This window comes from Citrus sinensis, chromosome 3 (genome assembly GCF_022201045.2).
Source record: "Citrus sinensis cultivar Valencia sweet orange chromosome 3, DVS_A1.0, whole genome shotgun sequence".
NCBI classification, from domain to species: Eukaryota; Viridiplantae; Streptophyta; class Magnoliopsida; order Sapindales; family Rutaceae; genus Citrus; species Citrus sinensis.
In genome coordinates, this window is record NC_068558.1 from 46,271,403 (window position 1) to 46,293,647 (window position 22,245).

At 34.8% G+C, this 22,245-nt stretch overlaps 4 protein-coding genes across 7 annotated transcripts; 1 reads left to right on the plus strand and 3 right to left on the minus strand.

Annotated features, from left to right (window-relative positions):
• Positions 1 to 1,523: 1,523 nt before the first annotated feature.
• LOC102615295 (hypothetical protein) lies at positions 1,524 to 9,522 on the minus strand. 2 transcript variants are annotated; one of them, XM_015525189.3, is made up of 9 exons: positions 8,916 to 9,522; positions 7,514 to 7,933; positions 5,815 to 6,282; positions 5,046 to 5,154; positions 4,756 to 4,970; positions 3,965 to 4,052; positions 3,771 to 3,875; positions 2,568 to 2,735; positions 1,524 to 2,490 (listed from the first exon to the last, which is right to left on the minus strand). In XM_015525189.3, exons 1-9 carry the CDS (start codon positions 9,372 to 9,374, stop codon positions 1,793 to 1,795), a joined length of 2,730 nt encoding a protein of 909 aa, XP_015380675.1. In that variant the 5' UTR covers positions 9,375 to 9,522; the 3' UTR covers positions 1,524 to 1,792. The 2 variants fall into 2 exon arrangements, with proteins under 2 accessions (XP_015380675.1, XP_006492370.1); XM_006492307.4 differs by having other exon boundaries at positions 3,965 to 4,049; positions 8,916 to 9,520.
• Positions 9,523 to 10,420: 898 nt separating this feature from the next.
• Positions 10,421 to 12,156, plus strand: LOC102615574 (nifU-like protein 1, chloroplastic). Its single transcript, XM_006492308.4, has 3 exons — positions 10,421 to 10,823; positions 11,523 to 11,659; positions 11,762 to 12,156. Exons 1-3 carry the CDS (start codon positions 10,478 to 10,480, stop codon positions 11,948 to 11,950), a joined length of 672 nt encoding a protein of 223 aa, XP_006492371.1. The 5' UTR covers positions 10,421 to 10,477; the 3' UTR covers positions 11,951 to 12,156.
• A 116-nt stretch (positions 12,157 to 12,272) lies between these two features.
• On the minus strand, positions 12,273 to 13,965 carry LOC102616554 (hypothetical protein). Its single transcript, XM_006492312.4, has 5 exons — positions 13,525 to 13,965; positions 13,286 to 13,425; positions 12,888 to 13,076; positions 12,739 to 12,790; positions 12,273 to 12,649 (listed from the first exon to the last, which is right to left on the minus strand). The coding sequence occupies exons 1-5, from the start codon at positions 13,831 to 13,833 to the stop codon at positions 12,533 to 12,535; spliced, it is 807 nt and encodes a 268-aa protein (XP_006492375.2). The 5' UTR covers positions 13,834 to 13,965; the 3' UTR covers positions 12,273 to 12,532.
• Positions 13,966 to 15,204: 1,239 nt separating this feature from the next.
• On the minus strand, positions 15,205 to 21,317 carry LOC102615873 (SWR1-complex protein 4). Of its 3 annotated transcripts, none has more exons than XM_006492310.3 (16): positions 20,993 to 21,317; positions 20,811 to 20,897; positions 20,643 to 20,708; positions 20,465 to 20,524; positions 20,322 to 20,378; positions 20,041 to 20,167; positions 19,775 to 19,842; positions 19,518 to 19,610; positions 19,362 to 19,409; positions 18,881 to 19,060; positions 18,444 to 18,554; positions 17,571 to 17,666; positions 16,036 to 16,107; positions 15,849 to 15,909; positions 15,696 to 15,730; positions 15,205 to 15,583 (listed from the first exon to the last, which is right to left on the minus strand). In XM_006492310.3, exons 1-16 carry the CDS (start codon positions 21,104 to 21,106, stop codon positions 15,509 to 15,511), a joined length of 1,350 nt encoding a protein of 449 aa, XP_006492373.1. In that variant the 5' UTR covers positions 21,107 to 21,317; the 3' UTR covers positions 15,205 to 15,508. The 3 variants fall into 3 exon arrangements, with proteins under 3 accessions (XP_006492373.1, XP_006492372.1, XP_006492374.1); XM_006492309.3 differs by having other exon boundaries at positions 20,038 to 20,167; positions 20,993 to 21,316; XM_006492311.4 differs by lacking the exons at positions 20,811 to 20,897; positions 20,993 to 21,317 and having other exon boundaries at positions 20,038 to 20,167; positions 20,603 to 20,714.
• Positions 21,318 to 22,245: the final 928 nt, after the last annotated feature.

Sequence of the window (22,245 nt, forward strand, 5' to 3'; positions counted from 1 at the left end):
GTTGTAGGTAAATTAGTTTTTTCTTTCTTTCTAATTTATCGAAACAGAGTGAAAAAGACATTTTGAATAATGCTTTGTTCTGGAATTACATTCCGTTTGAGATAATGGACATGTTATGGTTTATTGGCATTCATACTTGAGTGTTTTGTTGCATTATGATGAAGAACTTTTGTAACAGAATGTAGTTTTGAGCTTCAATTGAGAGATAATGAAATGAATTAGTTGAAAAGTTGGCTTAATTTGTAGAATCTTTAGTTCAAGAGACTTTGGAGAAATGTTGCAGGGGAACATTCATGCATGGTTGGAAGCGTTGGGCAGTTTGATTAAGATCGCTGTGGGAAAACTGATTTAAAAGAAAAAAAAACAATTGAGGGAAAGTGGGAAAGAGCTTGCATTGAAGATGGAACTTGAATCTTTGATTCAAGAATTGATTGATGCTTATATAAAGCAACTTGAAGACAAGCAGAAGTCCACCTCAATAATTCGTCGGAAGTGAAAACTCAACTTTAAAATAAAAGAATACAACTGAGAAAGACTAACAGTAAATTCAATAAGATAAAAAAAAAGAGATTGAATTCCATCAGACCTCTTATCTTTTTTTTTTAAATTTAAAATACCATTTTTTTAAAATCTGTTTATTAAGAAATTACAATATTCTTAAATACTTAAATTTTTAATTAATAGAAATATTATATACCATTGATTAAATCTAATGGTTTACATTATATACATTATTGATGCTGTAAAAAAAAAATTACAGCATTATAGAGGGATCCTAAATTTTATGTTGTGTTTATTTTTCGGATTGGAGTGGAAATCATTAGATTAAGAGTATAGAATGAGAATATGAATAAGGTATTTACTTGCACTGAGAATGAGAGTGTGAATTGTCAATCACAATCTCAATTATGCGTTTGTTTTGTATTGGATTGGAAGTAAATTACTTCAAATTATAATTTTATCTTTATATAATGAATTTGTAGCTTTTAATTAAAAAATAAATAAGAAAATATATTCGTTAGAATGACTTATTGATTTTATTTATATAAAATTATTACTATTAATAATATTTTTAATGATGTAATTTTTAAAAAAATATTAATTTTATTTTAATTATTTAGAATAAAAAATTTAGTCCATTTTATATATAATAAAATCGTAATTTGTAAACTTTGTTAAGAATATTTGCAGTGAGAATCTTACACCTCACTCTAAAAATACGAAAACAAATAAAGCCCCACATACATAGTGAGACTCTCAATCAATCTGCCCACTTTAAAGGGAAGTGAGACTCCGCTCCACCCGCTCATTTACACAATGTTATTAATTTGTAGCTTTCAAAACAGTAATAAGTCTGGATTCAAAACAACTCGTATGAACGGAACGGAAGGGCTAAAATAATTGAAAGGAAGTTTAACAAGAAAAAAAACGACGTCGGATCCAGAAAGATCCTTTGCTGGCCATGCATAACATTTAAAATAAAAATTAAAAAGAGGGGGGGGGGGGGGGGGGAGAGAGATAGGTACAATAAGTGTGTCAAAGCAACTGAATACTGATACACAAGCTGAGAGTTTTTAACATTCCTAATATCAGCAGTCATTACAATCCTATGAATGCACAGAAGTTAACAGATTTCATAATCACCTACGCTTCAAGAAACGAAAGCAAACCAGAAAAATAACTGATGCACTTCAAGAGATTTTCCAAGGTGCAGATGCTACTTTTTCAAAAACATTCCGGCCCATCTGAACGCGTTTTTTAATATCTAAACCAGAAAAATTACTGAAGCACTTCATGAGATTTTCCAAGATGCAGATGCTACTTTTTCAAAATCATTCCGGCCCATCTGAACCCGTTTTTTAATATCTTCAACATTTGACTGCAACCGAGCGACCTCATTCTCCTGTGTCTGCTTCCTTAATTTTGTTGAATCAAGTTGTTCCTCTAACTCATTTATCTTCTTTTTAATCTCTTCGATTTCTTTGCCCAACTCATTTTTCACCTTGGTACGCTCTGTCATCTCCTTTTCAGCAACTTTCAATTCATCCACAAGCCGCCCTTGTCCATCTCTAATTGAGAGTAATTCATTCACACGGCCTCGCAGCATCGTAACATCAAACCCATGCCTTTCCAAGTCCAGAAGACTTTCCAAGGTGCGATCAAATACGCTTCTAGAATCATCAAATTGCATCATGGTGATCTTCTCAAACAAACCAGCATAAGTCACCATAATGCCAACAGCAGATCCTTCACGGTACTCCTCTTTAGTTTCACTTAAAGGATGGAAATGTGGTTTTTGGGGCATTATTTGAAAAGCATCAAAAGATTCAATGGTTGTCCAAATTGGCGACTTCTTCACAAAAGGCAAAACCGGATTCTCTACTGCATCACTACTACCTTTGGCATCAATTTCAGAACATTTCATAATAACGTCAATTTGCTTTTCTTTTGCCTCGTTCAATCCATTGACAGTCCTACCAGACGATAATCCTAGAGAGAAAAACAAACAAAACTTGTCAAGCAAATTATAACAGCTAGGAGTGAATTAATATGTACATGTAGCTTACTTAATTCTTCGACACTTGAAGAGTGCATTCCTCCAATCCATGTTGAGAGCGGTTGATCATCATCAGCCATGTTATTGGATGCTACAGCAATGGCCATGTCAATTTCTTTTGTTGTGCAATCAACCTCTGAAATATCAGCTGTTTTTGCTCCCAAAGCATCTTGACGAACTACAAGTACAGAGAGGCTTCAGCTCCTCAAAATTCACACACACAAAACAGGGAGACCAAAGTGGGGGAAAAAAAAGGGACAGGATATAACCAGAGACTACCCTATTAATTGGACTATCTCAAGCATATATCCAAACCCTAGAATAAACCAATGCATTTGTACAGCGATGATTATCTCCAAAGGATAGGCCAGATGTTTTGACCTCCAGTAGTGGAAGCAAGAAGTCAAGGGTTTAATTCCAAGGGTATGTTTAATGTGAGGTGGTAGCTTAAAAAAAAAAAAAGTGTTGATTGAGCTGTTGGACAAAATTAGAAACTGCAGCATCATTATTCTTTAGGATATAACCAATGTTCAAAATGCAACGTATGCCTCCCCAGAATTCTTTTTACTCAGGCCCGTTTAGATGAATATAAGTTTCCAGCACTAAAAAGAGGGAAGAAAAATAAAATGCCTTTACTAGGTGAAGATCTCAATGAGACAAAGATAAATATGCTTGACTGAATTCTTGAGCTAACATTGTAATAGAAATGGAAACCACAGACTTAAAATGCATTTTGGGCTTGAGTGGCTAGACAGAGATTCCAAGAATTTTGATTTCAACTTCTAGGCTATCAAAGGATCACAAAAGAAATTATGTTTCTTGACAGCAGATATTAAAAGCATTCAAGGGATCTTAGGCTTCACATGAAGTAGTAAGGAGGTTAGGTGGAGTGGGGATAGATTTCAGCTCTATGCTTACCAACTAAAACTTTTTAACACAGAAGACATGTCGACACTCTAGCTACCTAAATTTTGCCTATGTGCAATTTTTCTCCTAAATTTTGCCTATGTGCAATTTTTCTCGTAATTGAACCTGAAAACTTCTTTACTTGCTCGTAGTACACCAACTGCTTCATTCAGCAGTTCCATGTTATCTCGTACACAATCACAAATATGTTGCCAACAATAATTTGGTTTATCACTGGATAAATCACAAACCTACACTTTTAAGTAATTCAGATTTTGAAAATAATTTTCAGGTGGTAGGCCCTTACCTGTAGACTCCAATCTTTTAATGGAAGGGAAATCAGCGTCTTTATTTGTATGATCTTTTACAACAACTTCATGAAGAGCACCTACCTCCCCTTTGTGCTCCTTACCTGCAGACATAATGCAAAGTTCCCACTCTTAAGAGAAAGCAACTAAAACATTTATCTAACAATGGTTATAGCTTAAAATTATCATATACCATCCTCTGGAGCCCTTGGGCTTAAAACTACTAATTTGCGCGGTCTTCCTCTCTTTCTTCTTTGGCTGCTTCCCCCACCTTTGGCCTGCTTATTTACCACATAAGAAAAAACTTCAAAACCAGAACAATTGCGTTATGGAACAAAAATAAATAGAAGGTAGATACTAAAAGAGAACTCCAACTTCATCTTTGATGCAATGTCTAAACAATGACCTACTAAGGAGCATTAGCCAAAACTGACAGCAATGGCAAGTTTCAACTGAGCCAACCTGGTTACATTACCCAGCTAGGAAATGACTAAACAATTTTATAAGAAATGAAAAAGGTCGGCAAACCAATGGTTTTCTTTATATAAATCACTGCATAGTATTTCTTCATCTCTTCTTACGGGTCATTCAGTCATCACATTAGCAAAATGCTTTGCTGAAAAATTATGAGAATGAAATCAATATCTGCAGTTTACTGATGTTTGTTCAAGGTAAAAATGACAAGATTGACATGCCAATCACTTTAGCTCTCGACATAAAACACATCAAAATTGTCTCACTGGAAAAGTAATAAGTTTAATAACAGGGTCAACAATTTCAAGACTGGTCTTATTTTAAATGATATGAAGCATCATTCAAAATATTAGGAGCTATCATACATATTGGTCATAATAAGATCCTCCAAGAAACTAAATAACTTGTCTACAAAGCTTGGTGGTTCTCCACTCTTTGATTTATTGCTTAGCAGTTTGCCCCCTCTTTCTTTCTCAGACAAGTGGGAAATTTAGTCAGTAGATTGCTTACCATAGGACTGTCTCCTCCTGAATCATTTAAATTCTTCTTCTGATCCTTAATTAGTTTCAATGATACTTCATCAGATATTTTGTAAGTACTTTGAGCCATTGCGCCCTCTATCCCCTTGGCTTCTAATCCTAAGATGACAGGCACTTCGACTTCTTTGTTTTTACCATCATTTTCATTAAGTTCAGCAGCAGCTAACGTTGAAGTCATCTCCTTACCTGAAAACCGTAAATGGACAGTTAATTGACAGAAACTTTTCCCAATTAATGCAATATATAAATGAACACATGTACCAGCGACTGAAGTCGGTGAGCTTTTATTTTGTAATTTGCTTGGTCTTCCCCTCCTTTTTACAATGTCCTCTGTTTCAAAATCCACTCCGAATTTCTGTTGCTTAATCTTCTGCATGAGCAAGGAAAAGAGTGAGCAAAAGCAACAGGTAAAATATGAAAATTATGCTCGTTGTGCCATGGCATAGAGTAACATAGGTATCCACTTAAAACAGCCCCTTTCAAACCTGTATACTCCAAGTCAAGGTGTCCAACAGATACTCTAGCTGAATTAATAAATTTTCTTTACACTTGAAACAAATACTTGAGCTCTAACAGCCCAGAATTAATTAGGCAGATCAGTTTTGTAATTGCTGATTCCTAAACCTCTCGCTCGACATGCTTGAATTGGACTGTGTGTGTGTGTGTGTGTGTGTGTGTGTGTGTGTGTATACATACATATAACCAATCCCCTTTCCACCCACGTGGGAAGGTTCGAAACTCACCTCCTGTACCACCACAAGAGATTTTACCAGTTGAACCAATTAGCTCTCCCAAAGACTAATAGAGCGAAAAAGAAAAACCTTATTCCATAACATGAATAAGTTATTTAGAGCTTCACCCTTCAGTCTGACTCATGGATCCAATCATAAGATGACCACATATGGTCACAGGACCAGTTGTGTCTTGTTTACAAGTTTCTCCGGACCAAAGATTGGGCATATAGGCCAAAGTAACATACAGTCATGAATATAAAAATGTTTGAAGGTTTCAAAAGAGATTACTAACTCACAATTCTCTTTCCCAGGATAGGACTCTCAGGTTTAGCAGAAGGCTGTTCAACACTAACAGATTTCTTTGAGCATCTAGTTCCAGTTCTATCTGTCTTTGTGGTGGCCAAACCAACATGTGATTCCTTAGCAGTTTCATTTTGTGTCTTCCTTAAATGAGAAGCTGGAGCATCGGCAGCATTTCCTTCAGTCAACTGCTTAATAGGACGTGAACGCTCAGCAGTACCATTAGAGCTAGTCACCTTTATCTTCTTCTTGCTTGGAGACAAGGCATAGGCAGCTGAATCTTCATGCATAGGAGTTGACTGGTCCTCCATCTGATTCTTAACGTTTGTCAAACAAGCTGTTTGTTCTTCACTTTTATCCTTCACGGAGCCTGAACTTTCAAGTCTTTGAGCTACCTCAGGGTTGTTGGAATCATTATGAGCATGCTCTAACTGTTCTTGATAATCAGAAGTGACCAAGATTTCCTGAATGAACAAACATATTACTTAAGTTACCAATAAATAGATAATTTCATGCTTCTTCTAGCTTTAGCATTAAGCATGCATACCAAAAAATTCTAAGATGAATGCATTATTCCATTCATCATTAAATGACATAGCAATTTCTAAATTTCTTTCAGGTCAAATAACTTAGAGCGACAAAAAGAATATCAACAGACATAGATAGAGAACTACTAACAAGGAACAGACTAGACATTCAGACACTTGGTATAAGCATTGTTAGCAAGGAAGGTGATCAGTACCCATAAGAAGCATGACTAGATCACTCTGTTTCTCAACATTCATTGTTTCGCATCTCATAAATTTACAGCTTAGTCTTCCTTTTATTCACTTGTGCTAAACAATTTACAGTTAATTTAGTATGCTGAAAAATGACACCATTCAGTGGCATAGCTAGGATTCAAACCCAGCGGGGCAAATTCAATTTTCTCAAAAGAATTTTGGATTTATCATACTCATTCAAAGTGATTTTAATGATGATAATGTAATTTTAAACCCACATTTTTATATATTATCCAATGTTGGTGGGGACAAATTAAAAATTTTATTGGGGACTAAAATTTTTGGTTGAATTTTAGAAAACATTTTCTAAAAAACTAACTTGTCTCTATGTGGCTCCACCATTGATTTTTATCCACAAAACAATAACTTCAACAAATATTTGAACATTAAAACTACAACTAATTCTACCCAATCACATGATAGTAATCTTTCTACCTTTAAACTAGAATAGATGCATACAACCTAACTTTGAAAGTCCATACCCCTTAAAAGAGAACGCAACAATTTACACAAAATATGTGACACATGCATATGAGCGCACGCCGTCGCGCACGTTATTGTGCCTGACAGGCCATGTGACATGATATCATTGGCTGGCGCCCCATAGCCCAGCCAATGAAATCGTGTCACGCACAATAATGCGCGTGATGACACGCACCTGATCACGACTCCACATGTATACAGCAAAGGGTGGAGCATCATTTCCTTCCTCTTGAAAGAAGATCAATCCACTGATACACTCAAAATAACAAAAGTAGTTCCAATGAAGAGGAAAAGAAATGGCAGCTTGACAAATAGAGGTAATTCACTCTTCACAACAGAAAAATAAAAACAATGGACAGAAAAGCACTAGTGAAGAATTTCCAACAAAAGCAATACCCCAAGAGTACCCCGACTAAAGAAAAGATGATACCTTGGATTTACTAATCCAGTTGCCGCCAGTCCATTCCACATGTGGTCTTATTTCTGAATGACTAAGTTCTTTATCCTCATTTCCATGCTTGAAAAATACATTATACCTTCGACCGGCAAGAACTTTAGTAATTACTCCAGCCCGCCAGCCAAAACCATAAGATGTATCAACCTTTTCCAGCAACTCGTAATTTCTGTCCACGTAACGAGGAGGAGGAGGTCGGATATGTTGGGAATCCAGAGTCACTTTAACTGTTGCAGCCTCCTCACTGTTCTTTGAGTTCTGATACTTCACAAAGAAAGTGCCATCCACATTTTCTTTAATGACAATTGCAGGGAACCAGACATCACGTAAGCTTTCTTTGTTATCAAGATTCACTTCCACTGCTGTCCCAGGACTAAAAATTGATCCTGTTGATTGCTTTAAGAAATGAAATTAAAAAAGAATATCACTACTACAGAACCAAAGTCAACTGCAGCATGTTTGAATATAACGCTACCAATAATATAGGCAGATCATATTCAACTACAGCTTGGGGAAGTGAAAGTAGAAAATAGCATGGTAGCAAAATTTTACAAAAGAAAAATATCGAACATGAAAATGTCGCAAAGTGACAGTTAGATAGTGCAGTAACTAACAAAGGATTCAGGTAAACCTCTGGGCTCATGCACTAATAGCAAATAGCATGGTAGCAAAATTTTACAAAAGAAAAATATCGAACATGAAAATGTCGCAAAGTGACAGTTAGATAGTGCAGTAACTAACAAAGGATTCAGGTAAACCTCCGGGCTCATGCACTAATAGCATATTTCAGCATCCACGAAAGAATCACAATATCTTTCTGTTTTGCAACTAACTTGGAATATATCCATTAATTGGGAATACATATGCATACAATGAATACTAATAGACTCCAAACAGATCAAACTATGCATGAGTGCAAACAGAGAATCAACAAGGTAAAATAAGTGAACCATGGTGATTATTTCTTGCACGGAGGCTGGACACCAGCATCTCACAAGAATGAAACAGAGTTTTGAGCATCAAGCTCTTTCCTTTAGATGCAAAGCAACATGCAATGGTTCCACCCAACCTCCATGCCGCTTTCACACCTATGCATACCAGAAAAATCACAAACTCGAATAAAAGTACAAAACAACATTGGTAAGCTGAGATTTTGCCTCCTAATACAAGGAAAAAACCCTATATGGTTCACATTTTGTAAAAATACCGGCATGCACCAGAACTAGTTAGAAAAACACAAAAACCTACGCGATAAAACCCATCAAGACAACTACTTTAGCTCATATTTTACAAACCAAAGAATTTATTTCTTGAAAAAACATTAAAAAAATTTTGGGTTTTCAAGAACGCCTAAAACAAATCCAGAGCAGCTACAAACCTCCTTTTCGGGTCGGACCCACTTGCCATTAACCCATTGATAATGCACTCTCAAATCTATGGCCTCAAAATCAATTACGTCAGGCGGGTTATCAAAACAAACCCTAAATTTCCCGTTATCCAAAACCTTCCTCACAGTGCCAGTCCACCACCCATCTCGATAATTGGCCTCGACGACTTCGTTTAACTCAAAAACGTCCTCACCGCCCTCTTGTTGAGGTGGCAAAGGCCTAATATAAGCCGGGTCTATGTACTCAGTTAGTGGACCCGACCCGTCTTCAGTGACCAAGTACTTGTACTCAATCAGAGCTTTCTTGCGCTTCTTTGAAGCCGATTTGGGAGGTGACTCGAGAATAGTGGCCAGGTACCATGCGCCTCGAAATCCCTCCTCATCACTTGTCACTTCGACTTCCGTGCCTTTACTGAATTGAATTTGAGATTCGGTGTCCGAGGACACCATTTTGGATTTGTCCCTTAACTTGCTGAAAACCCTAGGGTTTTTCTCTCCGTGCTCTATTTTTATTTTAATTTTTGTTTCCTTTTTACTGAGCGGGCAAAACCCGGTAAAGTTTTAACAGCTTTAATCGATAATCGATGATATGTACACTTTCTTTTCTTTTTCTTTTTCTTTTTTTAATGGTTTCTTAATACGGATTTTGGCGGGATGGACATGGAAGGGTTTTTTTTTTTTTTGGGGAATTGAATTTTAATTTTTTAAGTTGTTCATTCAATAATTTTGATTGTTTAAATAAATTATATTTTTTAATCAGTGATGATGATATATTCTTAAATTTTGAAAGTCAATGCAGGTTTTCAATTTCTGTAAATTAACGACCATTATTTTTTGAGGTGTTGTGGATAAAAGTATAATCTGCTTTCTAAAACCTGAATCCTGAAAAATCAAAACAATATTTAAAAACTAATTGTACGTGTTTTGAAATTTTTAATGATGTGTGTGATAAGCTAACCACTTCAATCCTTGGAAAACAATTGTGACTTACTGCCGTTAATGAGATTAATTGTTATTTATTAGTGTATTAATGAGATTAATTGTTTTCCAGGTATCTATCAGTAATTAAGTTGAGGGGCACAATAAATATCCCACGAATCTGTGGGCCCAAAACAATGACCACAAAAAAAAAAAAACAATCCGGCATAGAAATAATCCTATATGAAAAGTGAGAATACATTTTAAAAAAAATAATGTATTAAAATTTATATTTTTTATTTAGTGTTTTCATTAAGTTTTATATGACAAAAAAAATTATTCTCATGTGTTCATATTTTTTAAAATATAAACACACTCTTAACTCGTGTAATTTAAATGAATTAATTTATAATAAATTATAAAATTATACAGTTTAAGAAACAATTCTATAATTTAAAAATAAATTAATTTATAATGAATTATAAAATTATATGGTTTAAGAAACAATCCTACAATTTAAAAACGTATCATATAAAATAAATAAATAAATAAGAATGTTAAGAGAATATATGTCCAAGATTTGTTTTTAAACAGCCTTTTTGGGGAAAAAAAAATATCAGAAAAGCCGCAAAAGAATGGCGTGTCTAAGCCTAACAGCAGCCACCAGAATATCAAAGACGCCGACGATCTCTTCAAAAAGCCAATTCCCAACAAAGTTCAATGAACGCTTACAATTCATATCAATTAAACCAAAAAATTCAGTCTTGCAAAAAAGCGGATCGCATGAAACAGCGATACGAGCTTCGAACCCAAGCGCGCCCGCTGGCTCATCACCTGGCCTCTACTCCGCCCACCAGTTCGACCTCACGGCTAAAAACGTCGACCTTGTTCTCGAAGACGTGCGGCCTTATTTGATCGCCGATGGAGGAAACATCGACGTTGTTTCCGTTGAAGACGGCGTCGTCTCTGTCAAGCTCCAAGGTGAATAAACTCCATGAAATTTTTGAACTTGTTTGCCTCTGCGTTTGCATTGAATGAAGAATATAGTTGTTATTAGCATTCTACCGAGAATTCAAGACATCTAAAATCATTCATTTTTTTTTTTGGAGTTATTAGAGAAAACTTATTTTTTTGGTGTTGGAATTGAGTGAAATATCTTGTGGATTAGTAGTATATTTCTATGAAACAAAGTTATTATGGTGGATTTTGTGAAGCTTGCTTGTGCATGTTAGGCGGCCTGAGTCCTCTCTCAACCCCAAAACCTAGCCCTAAGGGGTGAGGCACCACATTTGTGATAAGCATTTGGTGTAGTGGGAGTTAGTTTAAGTACAAAGGAAACCAGTCCGATCAATGTAAAAGCTTGAAAGGCTGGTGCACTGAATTTAAAAGATCTTATTTAACTTCTGTCGCTCTTTTATGGGCAAGGGAAAGGAAGAAACAATCTGTTTCTTTTACCAATAGATGGACCATATTAGGGGCATAGAATTACCTTGTCTAGCTGCTGATTGTCTCCGGAGATCACCATTTCAAACTCTCTGTATAACAATTTGAGGGCTGCAGCTTTTTATAAAGTGGTGATAGGAGTGGAAAAAAGGGACTTGATGGATTTTCAGAATGAATAGATAAAGTCTTTAATCATTATCCAAACAGAGATTTTGCTGATGTTAGATTGATCAACAGGAGCATGTGGCAGCTGCCCGAGCTCAACAACAACCATGTCGATGGGAATTGAGAGAGTATTGAAGGAAAAATTTGGAGATGCAATCAAGGATATCCGCCAAGTGTATGATGAAGAAGTAAGAGAGACCACAGTTGAGGTGAGTGCTCTACTTTTATGTCTGATAAGTGATAAAAGATATTACTACACTACTGCAGTTCCTTTGTGAGACTTGAGCGTTCTGCATGTTTTGTGAATGCAGGCAGTAAATGGTCACCTTGATATACTGAGACCTGCCATTAAGAATTATGGTGGAAGCGTGGAAGTGTTATCTGTTGAGAGTGGGGATTGCATTGTAAAGTATGTGGGGCCTGATTCCATTGCATCGGGCATTAGAGCAGCCATCAAAGAGAAGTTCCCAGATATTGAGAATGTTGTCTTCACTGACTAGGTTGCTCTTAGTATCATAGACTCAAAAGTAAAAACAATCTGTTGTACATTTTATGAGGTTCAAGATCACTTGTTTACAATGAGTTTTGGGTTTGTGGCTGATTTATTGACATGCGTATACTTCTTGTATTCAGGGTGTCTCACTCCTCCGGTTGAGAATGTCGAACCTTGAAAACATTCGCTGAATAACTAATATGTATTTCTAAATTATCTTGTCTGCAAGAGTTGTTTGGATAAAGTTGTTATTTTTGGCTTATTATTTACTTGGTTTTTGGTAGAATTCATCATGTTGAGATAACAGCACAACTTGAAAGGCTTTCCAAGGATTGAAGATAGGAATCAGACTCCTTATTGGCGCAAATTAATGCCAATGTTAAAAAGATGTCTAGCATCTGTGAATTAGGTTGAAGTAGTAATAGATAAAACAATGTATATCAGAAAATCTGTTTCTAGATTGTTATATAAATAAAGTTTGTGAATTCCGAATGGTTCATTTAAGCCTATGATCTGTGCTTCCAAGGCTTTCCCTTGCTCTTCTTGAAAACTCTGGTTTGAAACTTTTGACAAATTCTTAGCACATCACCTATGTAGATTTGCCCTCTGAATCCGCAGCAACTACGATTGATCTCAGCCAGCGTGATAAATTAATGAGAAACGGTGTGTACACAAAGTAGCAAGTGATTGTCCAGGCGACCAATCCCTGCGTACAATGTGGAAACAAATCTATAGTTGGAATCAAAAAAAGTTTTAACCAATTTAGCTTTTTGCTATGGCATTGCAATACATTACCTGGCCAAGGATTTCAATGTTTGCTTTTGGGTAATACCAAAGGTGAAAAAGCCTGAAAAGAAAGAATCGGAGACAGATCAGTCAAAGCCTAAAATTGATTTGAATCATTTGCTTTTCTTATAAGCTTTTACGAAATTAGGCATGCGTACTTCATTATGGGAATCTCAGCCAGTGGACAGACTAGGCCTATAATAGATGCCAGGGTAAACCCGAGCCAAGTCCTATCCAGGGAAAACCATATAAGCTCTGCTACTGCAAATAATATGTAGGCCTCAATGTTGTCTCCAACTCCAGCTTTATACAGTTCAGCACTTAATTCTATGAATAGAAGGAGTGTTCTACATTATAGAAGAATGTATAAGTAGATCAACAGTGATATAATATATGAATGATTAGTGTTAATGTAATTAGCTTTGTTGATACATATTGGAAATGAAAAGAGAAATTGTCTATGTTGTTGGCTTAGATATGTTATGTCAATAGGTAGATAAGGTACTAGTCACTAGAAACCCGAAAAATGATTGAAAAAAATAATAATTATACTCACATAAGTGCAAAAACTGTCTTCTGAAGGCTCCCATCATCAGGAACCTCCGACTCCGAGGAGGCCCTGTCACTGTCAGTGTCATCCAAGAAGAGTTGCAGCAACCCAACAGTGCAATAAAACAATCCAAGCAGAGGAGGAACCTGCCAACAAATTAAACAAACTTAAACAATCTGCATATTCAGTAACTTCAACTATATCAACAAAGCATGAGCTAAATGATGAACTGTGGAAAACAGTACCCAGATGTTTGTGTGAAGTGGACCAACGTTGATTGACCCATTTTCGTATACCACAAGATTAACCCTAGAATGAAGTCCATCAATAGCGGGACCCAGAAAGAAGCCTGCACTAAACAGTGCGAGTGAAATGGATGGCCAAGTTTTGCTGAGACTTTGCCTGTTCTGCTTCCTCCTTAGACAGCATCTGCAAAAAGGTCTAGAGCTATAATTTCTGCTTTTTGCATTTGCATTTGTATGAAGAAAGAGAGTGGGACTGGGACTGGCAAGAAAGCGAGAGCCGCTCAAGGCAACAAGGGCGACGGCGTGCATCTTCTTCTCCTCTCTTTGTCAACTGCCAAGTTAGAAGGACGTCATCTGCTTTCTTCATTTTTTCTGAAACGTCCGTAGTTTCAGTTGGCAGTGCATTTTCAGTTTTTGGACCTTCGAAGGACCATCCATCATCAAATCTAGACCGCACAAGTTTGTTATCATGGGGGCCTACAAAGTTATTATAATAAGTCTTAGGTGGGACACGTAGCAAAATTTCATTCAACGGTCTCAACCCATAAGCAGATTCTGTTGCCCCCAAAATAAAGCCTTACTTCGGTGGGGGGTCAAAAAAGCCCGCCGGGACCGGACCCGGGGCAATCCGGTCCGGTACACAAAAAATCAGATTCGGGTTTGAAATTCTCAACCCTCGGATATTTTCGGGTCCGGGCTCAACACCAAAAACCCGGAACCCAAACTCGGTTTCTTAATAAATTAAAAATATATATATATATAAATATATAATTATTAATTTATGATATATTGAATGTTATTTAGATTTATTGTGTTGTTAAATTTTTTTTTTTATATATAGATTGAATGAGTTTAGATTAAAAATTGGATGAATTTAGGTATTTGAAAGTAGATTGAAATAATTTTTATTTATTATTTGTGTAAAATTTGCATTGTTAATATGGTATATATTTGTATTTGACTATTTTCTTTTTTAAAGTTTGAGATTGAATAAGTTTATTTGACAATTTTTTTGTAAAATTTGCATTGTTAGAGAAACGAAAGAAAAAATTGAAGTTATCTCATGCAGGCTTAGAAACCCAGATCAAAAATCCGAACTCGGGCCCAGGGGGTGTTGGCTTGAGCCCGACCTGCACCCGAAAAAATCGGGTTTTAACCCGGGTTCGGTCTTGTGTTTCACTCATCCGGTGCGGTCCCGAACAACACCAAAACTCGGATCGGACCCGCATTTTGCCAAGCCTACTCACTTGGGATTGAAATTAGGGAAATTTTGGCATTAAAATATTTAATAAATATTAATTATTGTAGCTTAAAATTATATTGATATAATTTTTTATTTCTATAATAAAAAATTTATTATATCTTTAACAATTTTATTAAATTTATTATTTAAAAATTATATTTATTACATATTAACTTTTTATTTTATAATTATAATTTTTTTCAAAACAATTGTAGTTTAAAAATTACAACACCTCAATTTCAAATAAGATCTAAAACTCAAATAGTCATGTGATAATTATCTCATGGTAGGATTTTCTCCACCATTTTTATTTTTTTTATTTTAATCCTTTTTCTTCAAGTGGTTTCTCTCCTCATCTTTTTCTTTTTCTCTTAGTATCATTGCCTGCGTGATATTTTGAGTCTTTGCTAAAAGCCTACAATACGTAGCACTGCACCTTTCAGACACAAAGTACAATCAAATTTAACTAATTCGAAAAAAGAAAAAAGAATGATGAAAATATATGATTCGAATAAATACAACTACATAATCATCTTCCTATCATAACATTAACCAATCACTTGTGTATCATGTTGTTGATCACCTTTTCGGATTTTCCAACATGCCTCCAACAACAACATCATTTGGGACCTTTAATAGATAGAGTCTCCACTGATTGGAGAGCATAATTGTTCTGGTGTACCTCAATACTTCCCAACTTCAAGCACAGTGAACTTTATACAACAATTCACCTCCAAAAATTTATAAATCTGAGGCCTTCTTTCTTGGCCTTTTGTGAGCAGGCGATGATGGAGCCTCTGACAACCTTCCAGGTCCCTTCAGATTCACATATTAAAGGAAGAAGATATTAATTCCACAAGAAGTTTGAGGAAAGAAGTAGAAATAATATTATACATGATAGCGTAACCATATACAACAACAATATTACCTTGCGTTTCTGGTCCCTCTTGCCAACCCTTTCCCCTGAAATCCAAATGAAATTTTGAATTTACCAATAACAGACAGCTTATACATTTTATAGACTCATACAATGAATATACTGAAGAAAAGAGCCAAACATTGAGATCAATTAGTATTTTACCTCCAAAATTTATGGATTCAGGAACAAATGTCCGATCCTGATCTCCAGCACGTTGTGACCGCTGTGAACGTTACAAAATCACTCAGAATTTCAAATATTAGGACAGCAAAGCTTATATTACAAAAGCCTAAATAACAAAAACAAGACATTGTTAAAAAAAAAAAAAATCAAAAATAAGAAGACCAACCTTCGGGGTGCCTGGCATATCTATGTATGAACCATCACGATAAGATGAACCTTCTGCCTCCTTATATTGCAACTAAATGAAGCAAGTTTACACATGTCAAGATCAATACACGAAGGGAAACATCGTCATGTCATTATTTCCTAACAAGCTCTTAAGAACTGGCATTAGCGTCTTTTATTCAAAGTTGGTACACATTTGCCTGTTATGTGTAACCCAAAGAACCAAAATGGAGATAGTAATTGGTTAATATCACCATATTAAGAAAGACAATTTAGTTGCTAATAATGCTGACTGTCATTTGAATACAGCAGCACTTGCGAGATGCATTACCATAAACAATACCCCCCGAGTTACATTCAAGTATCAGACATGACTCACAACATGGTAACCATCAACCAAATGTCTCCCAACACCCCGTAGTGTAAGATTTCAGGCTCAGGAGGAAACTACAAAAACTTTTGTATTGCTTGACACTGATGAAGACACTAGAGCAAACATAAACTTATACGTACAAAAAGAAGTATTTGATGAAATATAAGCTCAACTATAAATGAAAGATATAATATCAATCATCATTCCCAGGATAATAGGATAGTATAAAATTGAAACTAGACAAAGGGGTTGTTTGTTTTTTCTCTGAAGTTCAAATTTTAATTATTTTCAAACATTTAGATTTTTTAATTTGTTTGTTTTCAATAACTTATATCTGAGTATAAGATGTTTAGGTCTGAATGGACAAAGTTAAATATTTTGATTTTTATCTGAATGACAAAACATCTAAATGGAACTTTAATGACAAAACATCTAAATGGAACCTTAATATTCTATCTTATTAATAACCCTATTAAATATATTTATTTCTATTATATAAATTATCCATTTATTATTTATTTTTTTATCCCTTTCCTTTGTTTTGTGCATATTTAACTATCATTCTTTTTTTTTCTTAATTGTGGATGAGAATTTTATACATAATATGATTTTTTGTGAGTGTATTTTATAATAGGTCTATCTCTTTGTATTTACAATTACTATTTTTATAATGAATTTTGAATTTTATTTAATACATTAATTTTAATTCAAATGATTAAAGAACTCTTGGTTGGCTTACATAATTAACAAGAAAAAAAATCATATAATATACTAAAAATAACATTAAAAATATCATATATTAATAGGAAAAATATATGTATTAAATATATTTTTTATTTTTAATGCTTTGTTAAGGTACACATTCTAAAATTTTTTAACTAATCAAACAATTTATTTATCACTTGTCATGTATTTAACAAATGAATATAAATATTATTAATATTTATGAGGTTATCATATTTCAGATGTTTTCTTTTAAAATATCAAACAACCAAAAACTATATCAAATATTAAAAAAAGAAAAACAAACATGTTCATATATATGCATTCAGACCTATTCAAACTTCAAATAAAAAAACAAACGCCACTAGAATATACAGATGTTGTGATCAGTTTGTTTTACAAAAACTTAATCTAGAAAATTAATCTTAGATATGCTGTACCTGCTTTTGAAGATTTAGCAAAGTCAAAATTTCCTTTCTTAATTCAAGATGCTCCGCACAAACAGCTTTGGTTGGAACTTTTGGTTTCAAATTGACCTGTAAAAGATGTAACATGAGCTTATACTCAACAATGCAGAATATTCACAAAATACTGTCCATGTTTGAAGCATATTCAGCAAATTTGAAATCACTAACCATAAGGAATATTACCAAAGGCCAATTATCACAATTTTAATTAGACATGCTCATCATAAAATCTTGAACTTCCTGACGAGAACCTAGCAATATTCACAATCAAAGTCACAAAAAAATCTACAATCAAGTTCAAGATCTGCTTCATGAGAATTTAGTATGATAGTTACACCCTTAAGTAAAATGCCTGCATTCTAGTGAAGCACATGCTTAATATGGCCATCTAATAATGCCTATATTCCCAAGGGATGGCTCAGTTGGTTGAACTCTTGCAGTGGAACCAAGAGGTCAAGGTTTCAAGAAGAAGGGGATACGTTTAACTTGGGGGTGCGGTGGGGTCCAATGTAACTATTTAAAACAAAAAGAAAAAAGAAAAAATCCATCTCTCATCTGAAACAAGCATACAGGCAAAAGGCATGTGCTTCGAATTTTTATGAGAATCTGAAATTTATCTCAACGTAAAACTATCATTGCCCATACATAGTAGGAGAAAAATGTTAAGAAGCTTAAGGGCTAAAGCTTCTTCATATATCATACTTTCCAGAGAAGAATACTAGAAAGTAGTAGAATAACACTATCTTACATTGCTAATTATAGAAATAACATCACTGAATGATAAATCACGTGACAATAAAAATGAGTATATGCATGACATTCACAGTTCAGGAAGCAGGAACAAACCCCAAGCTCTTGTAAGGCTTGCTCAACCCGCTTGATGGTTCGAAGTCCAGCAGATGAGCTTGCAGCTTGCACCATCTGCTCAAGTGCATAAGTCCTCAAATAAACCCGAAGCTGCAAATATGTTCAATCATTAGATAAGTCATTCAAGGCCTGGGATAGTGGAGATAAAACTTCACAAACGAAAAAAAAACAGGGTTCCAAACAGCCACTGAAATTAGTGATAACCTCTATTCAAACCTTCAATGTGAAAATGACAGAACCACAAGGTAAACAAAACAAGTAATTAAAAGTTAGTTCTTCCATTAACCATATTTATAACTGCTGGAAAGAAGGAAGGGAGGGGGGGGGGGGGGGGGTTGGGGATGGGTGTTGGCGGTGGTGTTACAGTGTGGAGCGGGCGAGACAGGACATAAATAGGAAACAATCGTTCAGCATACCATTCGCAGAGAAGCAAGAGTAGAGGCACTATCAGCAATTATTGAAGTCGAAGGTACAACTGTTGCTGAGGGAAGCTGAATATTGGATGAAGGTGATACAGTATCACCCAGAACAACAGCCCTGTCTGCACTTTCTGAACCCACATGAGATGCAACAGGCATCTCAGGCTCTTCAGCAGCCTGAAAAAGCAGAAAACTATTGATCAACCCTTAGACAAAAACTAAACATAAATGTTCCCATAGGCAGAATGACAACAGTTTAGAAATCAATCAAAATATGATGATCACAAACCCAAAAAAAAAAGGGAAAAACACCAATTATAAACAATTTATTTGACTTTTCTTAGATTTTTTGGTCAAAATTTCACCCCAAGAATATGATTCTCATCTCTGCTTGGAATAATACAAATCTGCCTATTCAGTTGCAAACGTGAATCATTATAGGAAAGAAGCTTAACAACAATTCATTTCCAACACCTACCCGTGATGCCATCCGTGAGTCAGTTATCCTTTTTGCTTCAGCCAAAACCTGAGAAAATAAATTGCAGATAACTTATTGACCAGTCTGAATTCACATCTTTGCCAGAAACAGTGATGTTACTGAGTTACTAAAGAGACTGTCAAGTAAAATAAAAACCTCAGCATCTTTACGCTCTTGATGTTTTGTCTGAGAGAGTACCATAGACAGTGCACGCTTCCGTTCTACCTCCTGTGAAACATTGTAGGGATCCTACATTGGGAAATGTGAAAAAGTACAAATTAATAATGACACTATATAGCAAACTTTGAAAAACATTATCAGTAATAACCGACTAAACATAATTTGCAAGCTAGAAAAAAATTTATTTTCTTCTTTATTTTAATACCTCAAAATTATAACAGTGTAACATTCACCTTAACAAGAGGATGGCCTGAAACATCGGTAGGAGATGGAGCCCTAGCGATCAGAATAGCTCGGGATACTGCACAATAAAAGGTATTATAATCATCAATAGTAATCAGAAAAGTCCCTGAAGACGAGTTCATACAATGTCTACAATACACTGAACAAATTTGGAATTCAATCAAACTATAGTTTGATATAAAATAAAAAATAAAAAGGGGAAAGCCATATAAACAGCAAGCAACCAATGACAGTCAACAAAAAGATAAATTACCACCATAGTAACGATCCTTCAATTCCTCCACAGTCCGAGATGATGGAAACCTGTCAGCTATAACAATGAAGCGGAGATCAAACCTTTCACACAACTCAAACAATTGATCTGTCTCCTCTTTGGTCCACATCTAAAAAAGACATGGAACAAAAAATAATTAACCAAATATTATTGGCATGATATCAAAAAATGAAAAGCAATAGACATTTCCTCTTCAAACTTATAGGCACTGGTTGTCATAGATTTTGATAATAAACAAGATTCAATATTGAGTTGATACCTACAGGATCAGTTAAATACTTCTCATACTCCTCATCAGTGTATTTGACAACATCAACGGACTGCATACATACCAAACAAATAAATAGATTCAGCCATAGAAATAAAATTAAAGAAACAAAGCAAATAAGAGAGAAAATTGCAATACCTTGTTATACTTGGCAAAAGAGTAGTCACCCGTAGGTGGGACACCATTCACAACTCTGACCTGAAAAGCATGCGAAACACCAAAAAAATTTAAAAAAAATGTTATAAACAACACCCTACATTAAAAATGACCGCTTACCCAGTTCATGAAAGCACTTCCAAAAATTACCGAAACCTACCCAATGGTAGAGCTGCAAGTTATCTTTTCGTGCAGAATTCGTGAAAGGAAGCCACTGCCAAGTAATCTGAATGCATGGGATCGATTCTTTTAGATTATACAAATTGCAGCAATTCAAGACATCATTGACCATTCCAAAATGCAAAAAGTTGATACTAAGAAAATAAACCTTCTCATCGGAAGGCGGTCGTTTCTTCAACTGAGATACGTCAATTGATGGCATAAGCGGTGCCAAACCACCAGTAAGCGCATAAACCTACAATCAACACCAAATTTAGGAGAGTAGCAACATCAGCAACCACGTGGCTGTACGTTGCGTATAATTGATTATACGAGAAGAGTATAAATTACCTCGCGAGAAATGCCATCGGGTTTTCTTTGTGGTTCTTTCTGTGGGCGCGATTTCTTTTCTTGTGTTGTTGGCAACTGAGTCTTCGGAATTCCCAGGATGTCTTTGGCGTCCATGTCCAATTTCCCCAAATTTTTGGGTTTCGTTATACTTTATCTTTCATGGATTGCTTTGGGTTCAAAAATTGATCGTATTCGTTCAGTTTAGGGTTTCAGTTAGGGTTTGTATTTGGGAAATTTGAGTTTCGTGTGAGCGGTGATTTCAGCAAGACGAGATTTTGGGTTCGGGCTGTTCTCTTTTTCAATATTTTAATTTTTTATTTTCCCCTTAAAAAAATCCACTGTATGCTATTCATATAACTACCATTTCCATTCGACAATTATTTTATATAAAAAAATAGTTAAGTAATATAACATTTCTCTCTTTTTTTTTTAATAATTGAAATGTTTCTAGTTTTGAATTTTTTTTTATTTTCAATAAAAATTTTATAAATAAGACTATTTTTATTGCATGTCTCTTTTATAGTATAAGAGAAATTCATTCTTTATTTTTTTTAGTTCATTTGAATCACATTTGTTTTTTCTCCTTTTCCTTAAAAAAATATAAAGTGAAAAAATCTTTTTTGACGGATACCTATAATTCCCTCCTTTCAAAAGTTATATATATATATATACACATATGGCTTTGAAAAAAAAAATTGATTTATAAAATAATCTTTCCTTTTTAAACAAAAAAAATGAAATTACCATAATATGCAAATAAAGGTGGCAGTGTGTTTTATCATATTTCGTTCTTCTCCGTATTACTCAGCTGCATGTTAATGCAAAACAATACTAAATACAAATATTTTAATCATTGACAAAGTAGGTTTGAAAAATAATAAACATTGTTGAAAAGTGTTATTGATGTGAAAAATATAAAATATATAATTACCAGTTGTGGAATCGGGCTCCAAAACGGTTGATAAAAAGAAGAAAACACAAAAACGGAGATGAGGAGCAAGCCGGCAGTATTTTTGGTATCAATCTCTATAGGTCTAGAAATAATATTATTCTTCATTATTATTTGTAAACAAATTTTTTTTTATTATGTTTAATTGTAATGATGAAAAAGATGAAACATTAAATCTGAATTTGGGAGTAGGCTTGATTAAGGTTACCTTTGTCAGGTTTTGTGCGAAATTATGTTATTTTTACTCTATTTTAATAGGGTGGTTAAAGAAGAGGGGTTGCAAGAGAGTTTCAGAGAGGGGTGC

Excerpts from the sequence above, each read along its gene's own strand:
- LOC102615574 (XM_006492308.4), top strand. The coding sequence starts at position 10,478 with ATGGCGTGTCTAAGCCTAACAGCAGCCACCAGAATATCAAAGACGCCG. Across the intron at positions 10,824-11,522 it reads CGTCTCTGTCAAGCTCCAAG|GAGCATGTGGCAGCTGCCCG; the intron begins GTGAATAAACTC and ends ATTGATCAACAG. Across the intron at positions 11,660-11,761 it reads TAAGAGAGACCACAGTTGAG|GCAGTAAATGGTCACCTTGA; the intron begins GTGAGTGCTCTA and ends TTGTGAATGCAG.
- LOC102615873 (XM_006492309.3), bottom strand. The coding sequence starts at position 21,106 with ATGGACGCCAAAGACATCCTGGGAATTCCGAAGACTCAGTTGCCAACA. Across the intron at positions 19,410-19,517 it reads AAGAGCGTAAAGATGCTGAG|GTTTTGGCTGAAGCAAAAAG; the intron begins GTTTTTATTTTA and ends TTATTTTCTCAG. Across the intron at positions 15,731-15,848 it reads TGAATCCATAAATTTTGGAG|GGGAAAGGGTTGGCAAGAGG; the intron begins GTAAAATACTAA and ends TTTGGATTTCAG.
- LOC102615295 (XM_015525189.3), bottom strand. The coding sequence starts at position 9,374 with ATGGTGTCCTCGGACACCGAATCTCAAATTCAATTCAGTAAAGGCACG. Across the intron at positions 6,283-7,513 it reads ACTGGATTAGTAAATCCAAG|GAAATCTTGGTCACTTCTGA; the intron begins GTATCATCTTTT and ends TTGTTCATTCAG. Across the intron at positions 4,053-4,755 it reads CAGGAGGAGACAGTCCTATG|CAGGCCAAAGGTGGGGGAAG; the intron begins GTAAGCAATCTA and ends GTGGTAAATAAG.
- LOC102616554 (XM_006492312.4), bottom strand. The coding sequence starts at position 13,833 with ATGCACGCCGTCGCCCTTGTTGCCTTGAGCGGCTCTCGCTTTCTTGCC. Across the intron at positions 13,426-13,524 it reads CACTTCACACAAACATCTGG|GTTCCTCCTCTGCTTGGATT; the intron begins GTACTGTTTTCC and ends ATTTGTTGGCAG. Across the intron at positions 12,650-12,738 it reads ACATTGAAATCCTTGGCCAG|GGATTGGTCGCCTGGACAAT; the intron begins GTAATGTATTGC and ends CATTGTACGCAG.